The sequence below is a fragment of the Sebastes umbrosus genome, unplaced genomic scaffold (genome assembly GCF_015220745.1).
Source record: "Sebastes umbrosus isolate fSebUmb1 unplaced genomic scaffold, fSebUmb1.pri scaffold_119_arrow_ctg1, whole genome shotgun sequence".
NCBI classification, from domain to species: domain Eukaryota; kingdom Metazoa; phylum Chordata; class Actinopteri; order Perciformes; family Sebastidae; genus Sebastes; species Sebastes umbrosus.
The window spans coordinates 45,001-63,658 of record NW_023618450.1 but is presented as its reverse complement, the minus strand read 5'-3'; the positions used below and the strand labels follow the sequence as shown (position 1 = coordinate 63,658).

The 18,658-nt window shown below is 41.7% G+C and overlaps 1 protein-coding gene across 1 annotated transcript in view; it reads left to right on the top strand.

Annotated features, from left to right (window-relative positions):
• Positions 1-16,014: 16,014 nt before the first annotated feature.
• Positions 16,015-18,658, top strand: part of LOC119484245 (thrombospondin-type laminin G domain and EAR repeat-containing protein-like) — a 15,356-nt gene continuing 12,712 nt past the window's right edge. The window contains exons 1-4 of the mRNA XM_037762939.1: positions 16,015-16,243; positions 17,979-18,043; positions 18,127-18,288; positions 18,605-18,658. The exon at positions 18,605-18,658 is cut by the window's right edge and continues 179 nt beyond it. Coding sequence (XP_037618867.1) covers positions 16,168-16,243; positions 17,979-18,043; positions 18,127-18,288; positions 18,605-18,658 — 357 coding nt within the window. The 5' untranslated portion in view covers positions 16,015-16,167. The remainder of the gene's footprint in view (positions 16,244-17,978; positions 18,044-18,126; positions 18,289-18,604) is intronic.

Here is an 18,658-nt window from a genome sequence, read left to right as displayed (position 1 = left end):
TCAGCTTCATGTAGTAAAGGTACATCAGTATTCTCAGCTTCATGTAGTAAAGGTACATCAGTATTATCAGCTTCATGTAGTAAAGGTACATCAGTATTCTCAGCTTCATGTAGTAAAGGTACATCAGTATTCTCAGCTTCATGTAGTAAAGGTACATCAGTATTCTCAGCTTCATGTAGTAAAGGTACACCAGTATTCTCAGCTTCATGTAGTAAAGGTACACCAGTATTCTCAGCTTCATGTAGTAAAGGTACATCAGTATTCTCAGCTTCATGTAGTAAAGGTACAGCAGTATTCTCAGCTTCATGTAGTAAAGGTACATCAGTATTCTCAGCTTCATGTAGTAAAGGTACATCAGTACTCTCAGCTTCATGTAGTAAAGGTACATCAGTATTCTCAGCTTCATGTAGTAAAGGTACATCAGTATTCTCAGCTTCATGTAGTAGAAGTACATCAGTATTCTCAGCTTCATGTAGTAAAGGTACACCAGTATTCTCAGCTTCATGTAGTAGAAGTACATCAGTATTCTCAGCTTCATGTAGTAAAGGTACACCAGTATTCTCAGCTTCATGTAGTAAAGGTACACCAGTACTCTCAGCTTCATGTAGTAAAGGTACACCAGTATTCTCAGCTTCATGTAGTAAAGGTACACCAGTATTCTCAGCTTCATGTAGTAAAGGTACATCAGTATTCTCAGCTTCATGTAGTAAAGGTACACCAGTATTCTCAGCTTAATGTAGTAAAGGTACACCAGTATTATCAGCTTCATGTAGTAAAGGTACACCAGTATTCTCAGCTTCATGTTTTAAAGGTACATCAGTACTCTCAGCTTCATGTAGTAAAGGTACATCAGTATTCTCAGCTTCATGTAGTAGAAGTACATCAGTATTCTCAGCTTCATGTAGTAAAGGTACAGCAGTATTCTCAGCTTCATGTAGTAGAAGTACATCAGTATTCTCAGCTTCATGTAGTAAAGGTACACCAGTATTCTCAGCTTCATGTAGTAAAGGTACATCAGTATTCTCAGCTTCATGTAGTAAAGGTACACCAGTATTCTCAGCTTCATGTAGTAAAGGTACATCAGTATTCTCAGCTTCATGTAGTAAAGGTACACCAGTATTATCAGCTTCATGTAGTAAAGGTGCATCAGTATTCTCAGCTTCATGTAGTAAAGGTACATCAGTATTCTCAGCTTCATGTAGTAAAGGTACACCAGTATTATCAGCTTCATGTAGTAAAGGTGCACCAGTATTCTCAGCTTCATGTAGTAAAGGTACACCAGTACTCTCAGCTTCATGTAGTAAAGGTACACCAGTATTCTCAGCTTCATGTAGTAGAAGTACAGCAGTATTCTCAGCTTCATGTAGTAAAGGTACATCAGTATTCTCAGCTTCATGTAGTAAAGGTACACCAGTATTATCAGCTTCATGTAATAAAGGTACATCAGTATTCTCAGCTTCATGTAGTAAAGGTACACCAGTACTCTCAGCTTCATGTAGTAAAGGTACAGCAGTATTCTCAGCTTCATGTAGTAAAGGTACACCAGTACTCTCAGCTTCATGTAGTAAAGGTACATCAGTATTCTCAGCTTCATGTAGTAAAGGTACACCAGTATTCTCAGCTTCATGTAGTAGAAGTACAGCAGTATTCTCAGCTTCATGTAGTAAAGGTACACCAGTATTCTCAGCTTCATGTAGTAAAGGTACAGCAGTATTCTCAGCTTCATGTAGTAAAGGTACATCAGTATTATCAGCTTCATGTAGTAAAGGTACAGCAGTATTCTCAGCTTCATGTAGTAAAGGTACACCAGTACTCTCACCTTCATGTAGTAAAGGTACACCAGTATTCTCAGCTTCATGTAGTAAAGGTACACCAGTACTCTCACCTTCATGTAGTAAAGGTACATCAGTATTCTCAGCTTCATGTAGTAAAGGTACATCAGTACTCTCAGCTTCATGTAGTAAAGGTACATCAGTATTCTCAGCTTCATGTAGTAAAGGTACACCAGTATTCTCAGCTTCATGTAGTAAAGGTACACCAGTACTCTCAGCTTCATGTAGTAAAGGTACATCAGTATTCTCAGCTTCATGTAGTAAAGGTACACCAGTACTCTCAGCTTCATGTAGTAAAGGTACATCAGTACTCTCAGCTTCATGTAGTAAAGGTACACCAGTATTCTCAGCTTCATGTAGTAAAGGTACACCAGTATTCTCAGCTTCATGTAGTAAAGGTACATCAGTATTCTCAGCCTCATGTAGTAAAGGTACATCAGTATTCTCAGCTTCATGTAGTAAAGGTACATCAGTACTCTCAGCTTCATGTAGTAAAGGTACACCAGTATTCTCAGCTTCATGTAGTAAAGGTACACCAGTATTCTCAGCTTCATGTAGTAAAGGTACATCAGTATTCTCAGCTTCATGTAGTAAAGGTACAGCAGTATTCTCAGCTTCATGTAGTAAAGGTACAGCAGTATTCTCAGCTTCATGTAGTAAAGGTACACCAGTATTCTCAGCTTCATGTAGTAAAGGTACATCAGTATTCTCAGCTTCATGTAGTAAAGGTACATCAGTATTCTCAGCTTCATGTAGTAAAGGTACACCAGTATTCTCAGCTTCATGTAGTAAAGGTACACCAGTATTCTCAGCTTCATGTAGTAAAGGTACACCAGTATTCTCAGCTTCATGTAGTAAAGGTACATCAGTATTCTCAGCTTCATGTAGTAAAGGTACAGCAGTACTCTCAGCTTCATGTAGTAAAGGTACAGCAGTATTCTCAGCTTCATGTAGTAAAGGTACACCAGTATTCTCAGCTTCATGTAGTAAAGGTACATCAGTATTCTCAGCTTCATGTAGTAAAGGTACACCAGTATTCTCAGCTTCATGTAGTAAAGGTACATCAGTATTCTCAGCTTCATGTAGTAAAGGTACACCAGTATTCTCAGCTTCATGTCGTAAAGGTACATCAGTATTCTCAGCTTCATGTAGTAAAGGTACACCAGTATTCTCAGCTTCATGTAGTAAAGGTACATCAGTATTCTCAGCTTCATGTAGTAAAGGTACAGCAGTACTTCTCAGCTTCATGTAGTAAAGGTACATCAGTATTCTCAGCTTCATGTAGTAAAGGTACACCAGTATTCTCAGCTTCATGTAGTAAAGGTACATCAGTATTCTCAGCTTCATGTAGTAAAGGTACATCCAGTATTCTCAGCTTCATGTAGTAAAGGTACAGCAGTATTCTCAGCTTCATGTAGTAAAGGTACAGCAGTATTCTCAGCTTCATGTAGTAAAGGTACATCAGTATTCTCAGCTTCATGTAGTAAAGGTACAGCAGTATTCTCAGCTTCATGTAGTAAAGGTACATCAGTATTCTCAGCTTCATGTAGTAAAGGTACACCAGTATTCTCAGCTTCATGTAGTAAAGGTACACCAGTACTCTCAGCTTCATGTAGTAAAGGTACACCAGTATTCTCAGCTTCATGTAGTAAAGGTACAGCAGTACTCTCAGCTTCATGTAGTAAAGGTACATCAGTATTCTCAGCTTCATGTAGTAAAGGTACACCAGTATTCTCAGCTTCATGTAGTAAAGGTACACCAGTATTCTCAGCTTCATGTAGTAAAGGTACACCAGTATTCTCAGCTTCATGTAGTAAAGGTACATCAGTATTCTCAGCTTCATGTAGTAAAGGTACAGCAGTATTCTCAGCTTCATGTAGTAAAGGTACATCAGTATTCTCAGCTTCATGTAGTAAAGGTACAGCAGTATTCTCAGCTTCATGTAGTAAAGGTACATCAGTATTCTCAGCTTCATGTAGTAAAGGTACACCAGTATTCTCAGCTTCATGTAGTAAAGGTACATCAGTATTCTCAGCTTCATGTAGTAAGGTACACCAGTATTCTCAGCTTCATGTAGTAAAGGTACATCAGGTATTCTCAGCTTCATGTAGTAAAGGTACACCAGTATTCTCAGCTTCATGTAGTAAAGGTACATCAGTATTCTCAGCTTCATGTAGTAAAGGTACACCAGTATTCTCAGCTTCATGTAGTAAAGGTACATCAGTATTCTCAGCTTCATGTAGTAAAGGTACACCAGTATTCTCACTTCATGTAGTAAAGGTACACCAGTACTCTCAGCTTCATGTAGTAAAGGTACACCAGTATTCTCAGCTTCATGTAGTAAAGTACACCAGTATTCTCAGCTTCATGTAGTAAAGGTACATCAGTATTCTCAGCTTCATGTAGTAAAGGTACAGCAGTATTCTCAGCTTCATGTATAAAGGTACATCAGTATTATCAGCTTCATGTAGTAAAGGTACACCAGTATTCTCAGCTTCATGTTAGTAAAGGTACATCAGTACTCTCAGCTTCATGTAGTAAAGGTACATCAGTATTCTCAGCTTCAGTAAGTAAAGGTACATCAGTATTCTCAGCTTCATGTAGGTAAGGTACAGCAGTATTCTCACTTCATGTAGTAGAAGTACATCAGTATCTCAGCTTCATGTAGTAAAGGTACACAGTACTTCTCAGCTTCATGTATAAAGGTACAGCAGTATTCTCAGCTTCATGTAGTAAAGGTACACCAGTATTCTCAGCTCATGTTAGTAAAGGTACACCAGTATTCTCAGCTTCATGTAGTAAAGGTACATCAGTATTCTCAGCTTCATGTAGTACACCAGGTATTCAGCTTCATGTTAAAGGTTCGTATTCTAGCTTCATGTAGTAAAGGTACATCAGTATTCCTCTAGCTTCATGTAGTAAAGGTACATCAGTATTATCAGCTTCATGTAGTAAAGGTGCACCAGTATTCTCAGCTTCATGTAGTAAAGGTACAGCAGTACTCTCAGCTTCATGTAGTAAAGGTACACCAGTATTCTCAGCTTCATGTAGTAAAGTACAGCAGTATTCTCAGCTTCATGTAGTAAAGGTACATCAGTATTCTCAGCTTCATGTAGTAAAGGTACACCAGTATTCTCAGCTTCATGTAGATAAAGGTACATCAGTATTCTCAGCTTCATGTAGTAAAGGTACACCAGTACTCTCAGCTTCATGTAGTAAAGGTACAGCAGTATTCCTCAGCTTCATGTAAGTAAAGGTACACCAGTACTCTCAGCTTCATGTAGTAAAGGTACATCAGTATTCTCAGCTTCATGTAGTAAAGGTACATCAGTATTCTCAGCTTCATGTAGTAGAAGTACAGCAGTATTCTCAGCTTCATGTAGTAAAGGTACACCAGTACTTCTCAGCTTCATGTAGTAAAGGTACAGCAGTATTCTCAGCTTCATGTAGTAAAGGTACATCAGTATTCTCAGCTTCATGTAGTAAAGGTACAGCAGTATTCTCAGCTTCATGTAGTAAAGGTACACCAGTACTCTCACCTTCATGTAGTAAAGGTACACCAGTATTCTCAGCTTCATGTAGTAAAGGTACACCAGTACTCTCACCTTCATGTAGTAAAGGTACATCAGTATTCTCAGCTTCATGTAGTAAAGGTACATCAGTACTCTCAGCTTCATGTAGTAAAGGTACATCAGTATTCTCAGCTTCATGTAGTAAAGGTACACCAGTATTCTCAGCTTCATGTAGTAAAGGTACACCAGTACTCTCAGCTTCATGTAGTAAAGGTACATCAGTATTCTCAGCTTCATGTAGTAAAGGTACACCAGTACTCTCAGCTTCATGTAGTAAAGGTACATCAGTACTCTCAGCTTCATGTAGTAAAGGTACACCAGTATTCTCAGCTTCATGTAGTAAAGGTACACCAGTATTCTCAGCTTCATGTAGTAAAGGTACATCAGTATTCTCAGCCTCATGTAGTAAAGGTACATCAGTATTCTCAGCTTCATGTAGTAAAGGTACATCAGTACTCTCAGCTTCATGTAGTAAGGTACACCAGTATTCTCAGCTTCATGTAGTAAAGGTACACCAGTATTCTCAGCTTCATGTAGTAAAGGTACATCAGTATTCTCAGCTTCATGTAGTAAAGGTACAGCAGTATTCTCAGCTTCATGTAGTAAAGGTACAGCAGTATTCTCAGCTTCATGTAGTAAAGGTACACCAGTATTCTCAGCTTCATGTAGTAAAGGTACATCAGTATTCTCAGCTTCATGTAGTAAAGGTACATCAGTATTCTCAGCTTCATGTAGTAAAGGTACACCAGTATTCTCAGCTTCATGTAGTAAAGGTACACCAGTATTCTCAGCTTCATGTAGTAAAGGTACACCAGTATTCTCAGCTTCATGTAGTAAAGGTACATCAGTACTCTCAGCTTCATGTAGTAAAGGTACAGCAGTACTCTCAGCTTCATGTAGTAAAGGTACAGCAGTATTCTCAGCTTCATGTAGTAAAGGTACACCAGTATTCTCAGCTTCATGTAGTAAAGGTACATCAGTATTCTCAGCTTCATGTAGTAAAGGTACACCAGTATTCTCAGCTTCATGTCGTAAAGGTACATCAGTATTCTCAGCTTCATGTAGTAAAGGTACACCAGTATTCTCAGTTTCATGTCGTAAAGGTACATCAGTATTCTCAGCTTCATGTAGTAAAGGTACACCAGTATTCTCAGCTTCATGTAGTAAAGGTACATCAGTACTCTCAGCTTCATGTAGTAAAGGTACAGCAGTACTCTCAGCTTCATGTAGTAAAGGTACATCAGTATTCTCAGCTTCATGTAGTAAAGGTACACCAGTATTCTCAGCTTCATGTAGTAAAGGTACATCAGTATTCTCAGCTTCATGTATTAAAGGTACACCAGTATTCTCAGCTTCATGTAGTAAAGGTACAGCAGTACTCTCAGCTTCATGTAGTAAAGGTACAGCAGTATTCTCAGCTTCATGTAGTAAAGGTACATCAGTACTCTCAGCTTCATGTAGTAAAGGTACAGCAGTATTCTCAGCTTCATGTAGTAAAGGTACAGCAGTATTCTCAGCTTCATGTAGTAAAGGTACATCAGTATTCTCAGCTTCATGTAGTAAAGGTACAGCAGTACTCTCAGCTTCATGTAGTAAAGGTACACCAGTATTCTCAGCTTCATGTAGTAAAGGTACACCAGTACTCTCAGCTTCATGTAGTAAAGGTACAGCAGTATTCTCAGCTTCATGTAGTAAAGGTACACCAGTACTCTCAGCTTCATGTAGTAAAGGTACACCAGTATTCTCAGCTTCATGTAGTAAAGGTACATCAGTATTCTCAGCTTCATGTAGTAAAGGTACATCAGTATTCTCAGCTTCATGTAGTAAAGGTACACCAGTATTCTCAGCTTCATGTAGTAAAGGTACATCAGTATTCTCAGCTTCATGTAGTAAAGGTACATCAGTATTCTCAGCTTCATGTAGTAGAAGTACAGCAGTATTCTCAGCTTCATGTAGTAAAGGTACACCAGTATTCTCAGCTTCATGTAGTAAAGGTACACCAGTATTCTCAGCTTCATGTAGTAGAAGTACAGCAGTATTCTCAGCTTCATGTAGTAAAGGTACACCAGTATTCTCAGCTTCATGTAGTAAAGGTACATCAGTATTCTCAGCTTCATGTAGTAAAGGTACAGCAGTATTATCAGCTTCATGTAGTAAAGGTACATCAGTATTCTCAGCTTCATGTAGTAAAGGTACAGCAGTATTATCAGCTTCATGTAGTAAAGGTACATCAGTATTCTCAGCTTCATGTAGTAAAGGTACACCAGTATTCTCAGCTTCATGTAGTAGAAGTACATCAGTACTCTCAGCTTCATGTAGTAGAAGTACATCAGTACTCTCAGCTTCATGTAGTAAAGGTACATCAGTATTCTCAGTTTCATGTAGTAGAAGTACAGCAGTATTCTCAGCTTCATGTAGTAGAAGTACATCAGTACTCTCAGCTTCATGTAGTAAAGGTACATCAGTATTCTCAGCTTCATGTAGTAGAAGTACATCAGTACTCTCAGCTTCATGTAGTAAAGGTACATCAGTATTCTCAGCTTCATGTAGTAAAGGTACACCAGTACTCTCAGCTTCATGTAGTAAAGGTACACCAGTATTCTCAGCTTCATGTAGTAAAGGTACATCAGTATTCTCAGCTTCATGTAGTAAAGGTACATCAGTATTCTCAGCTTCATGTAGTAAAGGTACACCAGTATTCTCAGCTTCATGTAGTAAAGGTACATCAGTATTCTCAGCTTCATGTAGTAAAGGTACATCAGTATTCTCAGCTTCATGTAGTAGAAGTACAGCAGTATTCTCAGCTTCATGTAGTAAAGGTACACCAGTATTCTCAGCTTCATGTAGTAAAGGTACACCAGTATTCTCAGCTTCATGTAGTAGAAGTACAGCAGTATTCTCAGCTTCATGTAGTAAAGGTACACCAGTATTCTCAGCTTCATGTAGTAAAGGTACATCAGTATTCTCAGCTTCATGTAGTAAAGGTACAGCAGTATTATCAGCTTCATGTAGTAAAGGTACATCAGTATTCTCAGCTTCATGTAGTAAAGGTACAGCAGTATTATCAGCTTCATGTAGTAAAGGTACATCAGTATTCTCAGCTTCATGTAGTAAAGGTACACCAGTATTCTCAGCTTCATGTAGTAGAAGTACATCAGTACTCTCAGCTTCATGTAGTAGAAGTACATCAGTACTCTCAGCTTCATGTAGTAAAGGTACATCAGTATTCTCAGTTTCATGTAGTAGAAGTACAGCAGTATTCTCAGCTTCATGTAGTAGAAGTACATCAGTACTCTCAGCTTCATGTAGTAAAGGTACATCAGTATTCTCAGCTTCATGTAGTAGAAGTACATCAGTACTCTCAGCTTCATGTAGTAAAGGTACATCAGTATTCTCAGCTTCATGTAGTAGAAGTACTTGTTTTCTGTTTTGTTGTTATTATTGTGACTACAGCAGCCGCAGAGGATCATGGGTATTGTAGTGTTCAGAGTAGAGGAACATCCTGACCTGTCTGTAGAGATGTTGACTGAGTACCTGCTCAGGTGACGTGCGTGCGTGCGTGCGTGCGTGCGTGCGTGCGTGCGTGCGTGCGTGCAGCAGCAGCAGCAGCAGCAGCAGCAGCAGCTTCCTGTCTGGACCTGCCTCTGCTGCCTCTGACAATAACACCATCAAAGAAGAAGCAGCTCCTCCATCAGTGACTGACTGACAACAGACAACAGACCATTAGAGCTGTTAGAACACTCTGACTGTGTTTACACTGCTACTGCTGTTATTACTGCTGCTGCTCTCTGTGGAGCTGCTGTACTAGTACTACCCTACTGGACCAGTAGCAGTAGTAGTACTAGTAGTGGTAGTAGTAGTGGTTCTTGTTGTGGTTCTCCTCCTCTGGTTCTTGTTGTGGTTCTCCTCCTCTGGTTCTTGTTGTGGTTCTCCTCCTCTGGTTCTTGTTGTGGTTCTCCTCCTCTGGTTCTTATTATCAGATCTCAGCCGGTTTCCTCCAGAAACACTTAGTTGAGTTTATCAGCTCTCAGCATCTCCTCCTCTCTGCTGCTCCTGTTTCATGTTTTCAGATCGTATCACAGAGGAGATGAAACTTTAGTGTTCAGTTTCATTTACACTTTGGTTTTGATCACACAATATACAATATATATATACATACATATATATATATGTATGTATATATACATACATATATATATATGTGTATATATATATGTATGTATATACATATATATAAATCCATAATAATCCAGTTTAAATGTGAATACATATATATATATACAGTATATGTGTATATATATAAATATCCGTATATACACACACAGACGGTTGATGTGGTGTTGACTCAGACATGAGAATCTGGATCAGCTGATCACAACTGTGATCAGCTGTGATCAGCTCTGATCAGCTGTGAGTGAATCCAGTTCAATCTGTAATGATCCAGTTTAAATGTGAACCTGGATCCAGTCCAGCAGGCCGAGACATGAATGAACCGTCAGCCTCAACAGTCAGTCATTACTCACTGTTACTGAGAAACACTTCATATTCATGAAGTCTTATTAAATCATTCAGATTAAAAGGTTTAACGTCACGAAGAACAATCAGAGTCATTAAAGATAGAGGATTATTACAACATTGATGTTGGCTCAGCTCTCCGTCTGCACTGCAACCTGTCACAGGTTAGAAGACACAGGTAGTAGTTCAAGATTACTAACACATTAACATTATTAACATTATTACTTATCCATTAACATTGTTAATAAGTATTAATATTATTACTGATAACATGTTTTGTATTGTCCTTGTGGTCTTCTTGTTGCTGGTCCTGATCCCAGTCAGCCTTTGAGTCCTCTCTGTTTGAGTCCTCTCTGTTTGAGTCCTCTCTGTCCTGTGTCTGGTGTGTCTGTCTCTTGTCTGTCTCTGTCTTATTGTCAATACGAATGTCATCCTCTATTTTTGCTGCAAAACTAATCTACCTACTGGTCCAAATAAAGTCACCTGAACCTGAACCTTTAACTAATACATTAACATTATTAACATTATTATTATTATTAACATTATTACTAATACATTAACATTTTTAACATTATTATTATTATTAACATTATTACTAACACATTAACATTATTAACATTATTAATAATTATTAACATTATTACTAATACATTAACATTATTAACATTATTACTAATACATTAACATTATTAATAATTATTAACATTATTACTAATACATTAACATTATTATAGTATTAGATTAACATTAAGAAAATACTCAAGTCAAGTAAAAGTACCTCAAATGTGTACTTAAATACAATACTTGAGTAAATAGTCTTGGTGTGTGTGTGTGTGTGTGCGTGTGTGTGTGTGTTGAGGGGCGGGTCAGACAGGTAGTGGGCGGAGCTTCACCTGGGGAATTCCTCTGTACTGATGCTGACCAGAGATCAGTCACTTCTTCTTCTCTTTATCTCTTTTCATCTTTCTTCTTCTTCTTCTTCTTCTTCTTCTTGTTCTTATTCTTATTCTTATCAAGAAAATAAAATCTCTTAAAATATATACATATAATGTAACAACGTCACAACGTAACAAAAACGTAACGCAAAAACTTAACGTAACATGACAATGTAACAACGTCACAATGTAACAACGTAACAATGTAACAACGTCACAATGTAACAATGTAGCAACGTCACAATGTAACAATGTAGCAACGTCACAATGTAACAATGTAACAATGTAACGACTTCACAACATCCCAATGTAACAACGTCCCAATGTAACAACGTCACAATGTAACAACGTAACAATGTAACAACGTCACAATGTAACAACGTAACAATGTAACGACGTCACAACGTCACAACGTAACAATGTAACAATGTAACAATGTAACAATGAAACAACGTAACAAAAACTTAACGTAACATAACAATGTAACAACGTAACAATGTAAAAATGTAACAATGCAACACCGTAACAAGGTAACAACGTAGCAATGTCACAACGTAACAAAAACTTAACGTAAAAACTTAACGTAACATAACAATGTAAAAACATAACGTAACAATGTAAACACATAACGTAATGTAAAAATGTATTGTAACAACGTAACAATGTAAAAACTTAACAATGTAACACCGTAACAAGGTAACAACGTAACAATGTAACAATGTTACGTAAAAACTTAACAATGTGACAACGTAACAATTTAACAACGATACAACGTAACGTAACAATCTCTTATAATATATACATATAATGTAACAACGTAACAATGTAACAACGTAACAATGTAACAATGTTACTTAAAATTAACAATGTAACAACGTAACAATTTAACAACGATACAACGTAACGTAACAATCTCTTATAATATATACATATAATGTAACAATGTAACAACGTAACAATGTTATGCAACAACAACATAGAGTGAATAATAGAGAACATTTACATATATTTATTTTTACATTTCTGATATTTTTCTGAATTATGTTGGTTATAAAGCTTCACATGTTTGTGTCTAGAGTTAAAGAGGCTGCAGCTTTCTCTCTCTCTCTCTCTCTCTCCCTCTGTCTCTCTCTCTCTCTCTCTGTCTCTCTCTCTCTCTCTCTCTCTCTCTCCCTCTGTCTCTCTCTCTCTCTCTCTGTCTCTCTCTCTCCCTCTGTCTCTCTCTCTCTCTCTCTGTCTCTCTCTCTCTCTGTCTCTCTCTCACTCTCTCTCTGTCTCTCTCTCTCACTCTCTCTCTGTCTCTCTCTCTCTCTCTGTCTCTCTCTCTCTCTCTGTCTCTCTCTCTCTCTGTCTCTCTCTCTCACTCTGTCTCTCTCTCTCTCTCACTCTCTGTCTCTCTCTCTCTCTCTGTCTCTCTCTCTCTCTCTGTCTCTCTCTCTCTCTCTGTCTCTCTCTCTCTCTGTCTCTCTCTCTCTCTCTGTCTCTCTCTCTCACTCTCTCTCTGTCTCTCTCTCTCTCTCTCTGTCTCTCTCTCTCTCTCTGTCTCTCTCTCTCTCTCACTCTCTCTCTGTCTCTCTCTCTCTCTCTCTGTCTCTCTCTCTCGCTCTCTCTGTCTCTCTCTCTCTCTCTCTCTCTCTCTCTCACTCTCTCTCTGTCTCTCTCTCTCTCTCTGTCTCTCTCTCTCACTCTCTCTCTGTCTCTCTCTCTCTCTCTCTCTCTCACTCTCTCTCTGTCTCTCTCTCTCTCTCTCTGTCTCTCTCTCTCGCTCTCTCTGTCTCTCTCTCTCTCTCTCTCTCTCTCTCTCACTCTCTCTCTGTCTCTCTCTCTCTCTCTCTCTCTCTCACTCTCCAGCTCCTCCCAGTCTGTTCTATGTAAATGTGGGCGAGCGAGCCCGTCTCACCTGCAGCAGGTAAAGTCAGTGCGTCTCACCTGAAGCTGAACATCTGCACACAGCAGCTCAGTCAGACAGGGTTGGGTTGTCAGCTCTGACAGGAGACGAGTCCACAGGACAAGAGCAACAGAGCAGATGTTTGGGAAGTGAAGACCTGAGGACGTCTGTCCTGAACACTCTGAGGACAGAAGAAGAGGAGACAGGTGGACGTCTGAAGAAAGATGGAGGAGCTTTTACAGAACTTTATTCTTTGATTTTGAAGACAAGTTGGACATGTCCCGGTTTGATCGGTCTGGACGTTTTGAGGACAAAACAGGAAAAGAAAAGGACAGTCGAGACGACTTCTGTGAGATGTCTTTAAAAGACCGGAGTGTAAAGAAAGGACTTAAGAAATGACATTTTTCCTGAAGAGAAGGACACGTGTGAAGGACACTTCTTCAACGGTTTGAAGACGGGACAACAGACGTCAAACACTTGAGACGAGGGGAGGACAGAAGGACGGACGAGTGAAAGAGGAACATTTGGTCTGGACTGTTTCAGAGAGAAAACGTCGTCCAGAAGACGTCTTCCAGGTGTTCCAGTAAAAGAGGAAAGAAAATGTCTTCAGATCACAAGTCAACGGGCTGGACTGACCTCTGACCTCTGACCCAGGTTTGATTTCTCTTTATATAACAGAAACATAAAGGAGTAGCTTCAGACTGTTGATGAAACCAAAGAGGCTTCAGGTGCTGACATCTTCTCTGTTCAGGTCTAAGGACCTTCGTCTCTCTCCGTCTAAATACGTGAAAACAACAGGATTAAAAACAGATTCCTCTTCAGCTCAGTTCACTATAAACTCTGTTTTCATCTTTCTATATCAGCAGGTTTCCTCAGATCAGTTGTTGTCCTCAGAAGATCTCAGAGACTCGTCAGGTTTCAGGTTTTAAAGCTGTTTCCTGCAGAAGAACCAGAAATCACAGATTACAGATCAGTCCTCGTCGATCATCTCTGTTAGGATTCATTCTGAGATTCTATTGATTCTCTTTAAGGCTCCAGAGGTTCTGTCCTCAGACCTGAAGTCCTCAGACCTGAAGTCCTCAGACCTGAAGTCCTCAGACCTGGAGTCCTCAGCCCTCAGACCTGGAGTCTTCAGACCTGAAGTCCTCAGACCTCAGACCTGGAGTCTTCAGACCTGAAGTCCTCAGACCTGTAGTCTTCAGACCTGAAGTCCTCAGACCTCAGACCTGGAGTCTTCAGACCTGAAGTCCTCAGACCTGAAGTCCTCAGACCTGGAGTCCTCAGACCTGAAGTCCTCAGACCTGAAGTCCTCAGACCTGGAGTCCTCAGCCCTCAGACCTGGAGTCCTCAGACCTGGAGTCTTCAGACCTGAAGTCCTCAGACCTGAAGTCCTCAGACCAGAAGTCCTCAGACCTGGAGTCTTCAGACCTGAAGTCCTCAGACCTGAAGTCCTCAGACCAGAAGTCCTCAGACCTGAAGTCCTCAGACCTGATCCTGGGTCAGATTGAGGACTCTGGGTGGACCTGCCAGAGGAGGTCAGACTCACTGAGTTAGTATTGAAATCTTTATTATTCTTCTGAAGTATACATCTGATGTGATGAGTGAGTATCTGTGTGATGATCAGGATGATGTTCAGCCAGCAGGTCTGTTATACAGAAATGACATCACCCTGAAGAGCTTTATCTCACATCAGTGAGCGGCTGGCTGAACATTATCCTGATCATGATGTCTAAAGGTGTCGTGTCCTCATGAAGCTGTCTACAAACAGAGTCCTCTGATTGACTCAGTTCCTCCAGTCACATCTCTCAGTGGTTTACAGGTTTAGTCCTCGTTATGAGAACCTATAGAGGAACCATGGTGTTGTCATGGTTACTAACAGGAAAGGACTAAACTTAAGTGAAGGCAGAAACAAGTGATTTTTCTTTGTTCAGATTTGAGTTGGACCGTCTTTGTCTTCAGGTTTGACCAGATCACCAGAACAGAAGTGGACCAGGATGTAGGTGTTGTAGTGGACCTTCAGAGAGCTGATGAAGGTGATGCAGCTTAATGTGTTTTAATCACAGAGACTAAGTCCTGAAGGGTCTCAGTGTTAGTGCTGCTGTAGCAGTCCTGAAGGGTCTCAGTGTTAGTGCTGCTGTAGCAGACCTGAAGGGTCTCAGTGTTAGTGCTGCTGTAGCAGACCTGAAGGGTCTCAGTGTTAGTGCTGCTGTAGCAGTCCTGAAGGGTCTCAGTGTTAGTGCTGCTGTAGCAGACCTGAAGGGTCTCAGTGTTAGTGCTGCTGTAGCAGTCCTGAAGGGTCTCAGTGTTAGTGCTGCTGTAGCAGTCCTGAAGGGTCTCAGTGTTAGTGCTGCTGTAGCAGACCTGAAGGGTCTCAGTGTTAGTGCTGCTGTAGCAGACCTGAAGGGTCTCAGTGTTAGTGCTGCTGTAGCAGTCCTGAAGGGTCTCAGTGTTAGTGCTGCTGTAGCAGACCTGAAGGGTCTCAGTGTTAGTGCTGCTGTAGCAGTCCTGAAGGGTCTCAGTGTTAGTGCTGCTGTAGCAGTCCTGAAGGGTCTCAGTGTTAGTGCTGCTGTAGCAGACCTGAAGGGTCTCAGTGTTAGTGCTGCTGTAGCAGTCCAGACCTGAAGGGTCTCAGTGTTAGTGCTGCTGTAGCAGACCTGAAGGGTCTCAGTGTTAGTGCTGCTGTAGCAGACCTGAAGGGTCTCAGTGTTAGTGCTGCTGTAGCAGTCCAGACCTGAAGGGTCTCAGTGTTAGTGCTGCTGTAGCAGACCTGAAGGGTCTCAGTGTTAGTGCTGCTGTAGCAGACCTGAAGGGTCTCAGTGTTAGTGCTGCTGTAGCAGACCTGAAGGGTCTCAGTGTTAGTGCTGCTGTAGCAGACCTGAAGGGTCTCAGTGTTAGTGCTGCTGTAGCAGACCTGAAGGGTCTCAGTGTTAGTGCTGCTGTAGCAGTCCTGAAGGGTCTCAGTGTTAGTGCTGCTGTAGCAGACCTGAAGGGTCTCAGTGTTAGTGCTGCTGTAGCAGAGCAGACCTGAAGGGTCTCAGTGTTAGTGCTGCTGTAGCAGAGCAGACCTGAAGGGTCTCAGTGTTAGTGCTGCTGTAGCAGACCTGAAGGGTCTCAGTGTTAGTGCTGCTGTAGCAGACCTGAAGGGTCTCAGTGTTAGTGCTGCTGTAGCAGACCTGAAGGGTCTCAGTGTTAGTGCTGCTGTAGCAGAGCAGACCTGAGAGGCTCTTCTACTTTATTAATAATGTTCTCGTCATCGTTGTGATTCACAGACGTTTGAATAAACCACAGAAGAAGAAGTGTCAGAGTGTGATTGGATGCCGTCCCGCTGCAGGTCGCCTGCCTGGTCGCCAGAATGACGGAGAGCGACGCGGGTCAGGAAGCGGACCGCTGAGGTGGAATCAAACCCGCGGGACGTCGTCTGCGTGATGTTGGCGTGTCGCTCCCTGCTGCTCACCTGGCTGCTGCTCGCCGCCGGAGGACGGAGCTGGAGACCCTGTACAGGTACGAGGACGCAACAAGAGTCCTCCACAAACCTTTATTCAATTATCTCAGGATTTACACAACACCGTCCCTCAGCTTCCTCCAGAGGCACACGGAGAGCAGCTATGTAGCCTAGCTCAGCAAAACACTGGAAGCAGGGGGAACTGTTAGCCTAGCTTAGCACAAACACTGGAAGCAGGGGGAACTGTTAGCCTAGCTTAGCACAAACACTGGAAGCAGGGGGAACTGTTAATGACAGTGACAGACTGCTGAATCTCTATTAATCAATGAATGTGTCCTCTTAGTGTCCTCCTGTGATCAGCTGATATTAACATATATTGTACATATTCATCAGTATATTGTACATATACATCAGTATATTATATATATTCATCAGTATATTATATATATTCATCAGTATATTGTACATATACATCAGTATATTGTACATATTCATCAGTATATTGTACATATACATCAGTATATTATATATATTCATCAGTATATTATATATATTCATCAGTATATTATATATATTCATCAGTATATTATATATATTCATCAGTATATTGTACATATACATCAGTATATTATATATATTCATCAGTATATTGTACATATACATCAGTATATTATATATATTCATCAGTATATTATATATATTCATCAGTATATTATATATATTCATCAGTATATTATAAATATTCATCAGTATATTGTACATATACATCAGTATATTGTACATATTCATCAGTATATTGTACATATTCATCAGTATATTGTACATATACATCAGTATATTGTACATATTCATCAGTATGGGTGCGTGTCCTCTCTGACCCGTCCGCTGGGTTTCAGACGTCTCTTTGTGCTTCGTTGTTTTTTGTGTCTTTGAAATGTGAGATGTGTTTCTGTACATGTCGTCCCCTCCCTCCATTCATCCTCCATTCATCCTCCATTCATCCTCCATTCATCCTCCATTCATCCTCCATTCATCCTCCATTGATCCGCTGCAGCAGCAGAACACACAGACGCCTCGGAGGAGCTTAAAGGGGAATTCCAGCTAGAAAACCAACATGGAGCTGCTGCCGTCACAGTGAAACTCCGTCTGCGTCTCTGCTTCCATTTGTCTCTAATGAGTCCTGTAAGGCCCGTCCAGTAGGACACGTCCAGTAGGACACGTCCAGTAGGACCTGTCCAGTAGGACCTGTCCAGTAGGACACGTCCAGTAGGACACGTCCAGTAGGACCTGTCCAGTAGGACCTGTCCAGTAGGACACGTCCAGTAGGACACGTCCAGTAGGACCTGTCCAGTAGGACCTGTCCAGTAGGACACGTCCAGTAGGACACGTCCAGTAGGACACGTCCAGTAGGACACGTCCTGTAGGACCTGTCCTGTCCAGCACTGAGCTTCCTGCTGCTGCTCCGTTCAACGTTACTATCATCAGATTCAATGCAGCCACCCCGTACGCCACCCCGTACGCCACCCCGTACGCCACTCCGTACGCCACTCCGTACGCCACTCCGTACGCCACTCCGTACGCCACTCCGTACGCCACTCCGTACGCCACCCCGTACGCCACCCCGTACGCCACCCCGTACGCCACCCCGTACGCCACCCCGTACGCCACCCCGTACGCCACCCCGTACGCCACTCCGTACGCCACTCCGTACGCCACTCCGTACGCCACTCCGTATGTAAGTCCATGCGTTACTCCGAAAAGTGTCTGAAACAGGATTCTCTGTTTCCTCCTCAGACCTGCTGCCTCTTGACCTGCTGACCAGAGTGCTGCCACGCCCAGGACAAGCCCCGCCCCCTCAGGTAGGACAGGTGTATGTCAGAGATGAATGACTGCAGACCAGATGGTGGTAGATAATCAATCAACCAATCAAATGACCAATCAGGTGCAGATGGTTCAGTCCAGAGGGTCCAGAGGTCTCCGATTGGCTGGCGCCATGGCGACAGCACTGAGTTTCCCCGCCTCTCAAGTCTTCAGCAACTGTGACTACTTCCCTGCTGAGTTCTCATTGGTCGCCACCATCAAGATACCGAGACTGAGACGGAAGGTGAGCCAGCAGAACTGAATGGAACCTGGTCTGGGTCGGTCTGGTCTGGTCTGGGTCGGTCTGGCCGGTGTCGGTCTTGTCTGGTCTGGGTCGGTCTGGTCTGGGTCGGTCTGGACTGGTCTGGGTCGGTCTGGTCTGGTCTGGTCTGGTCTGGTCTGGTCTAGTCTGGTCTGGGTCAGTCTGGTCTGGTCTGGTCTGGTCTGGTCTGGTCTGGTCTGGGTCAGTCTGGTCTGGTCTGGTCTGGTCTGGTCTGGTCTGGGTCAGTCTGGTCTGGTCTGGTCTGGGTCTGGTCTAACCTGTTTCTCTCTGTTTCCAGAGGAATGAGTACATCTTCTCTGTCGTGGAGGACGGATCTGATTCGCTGTTGCTG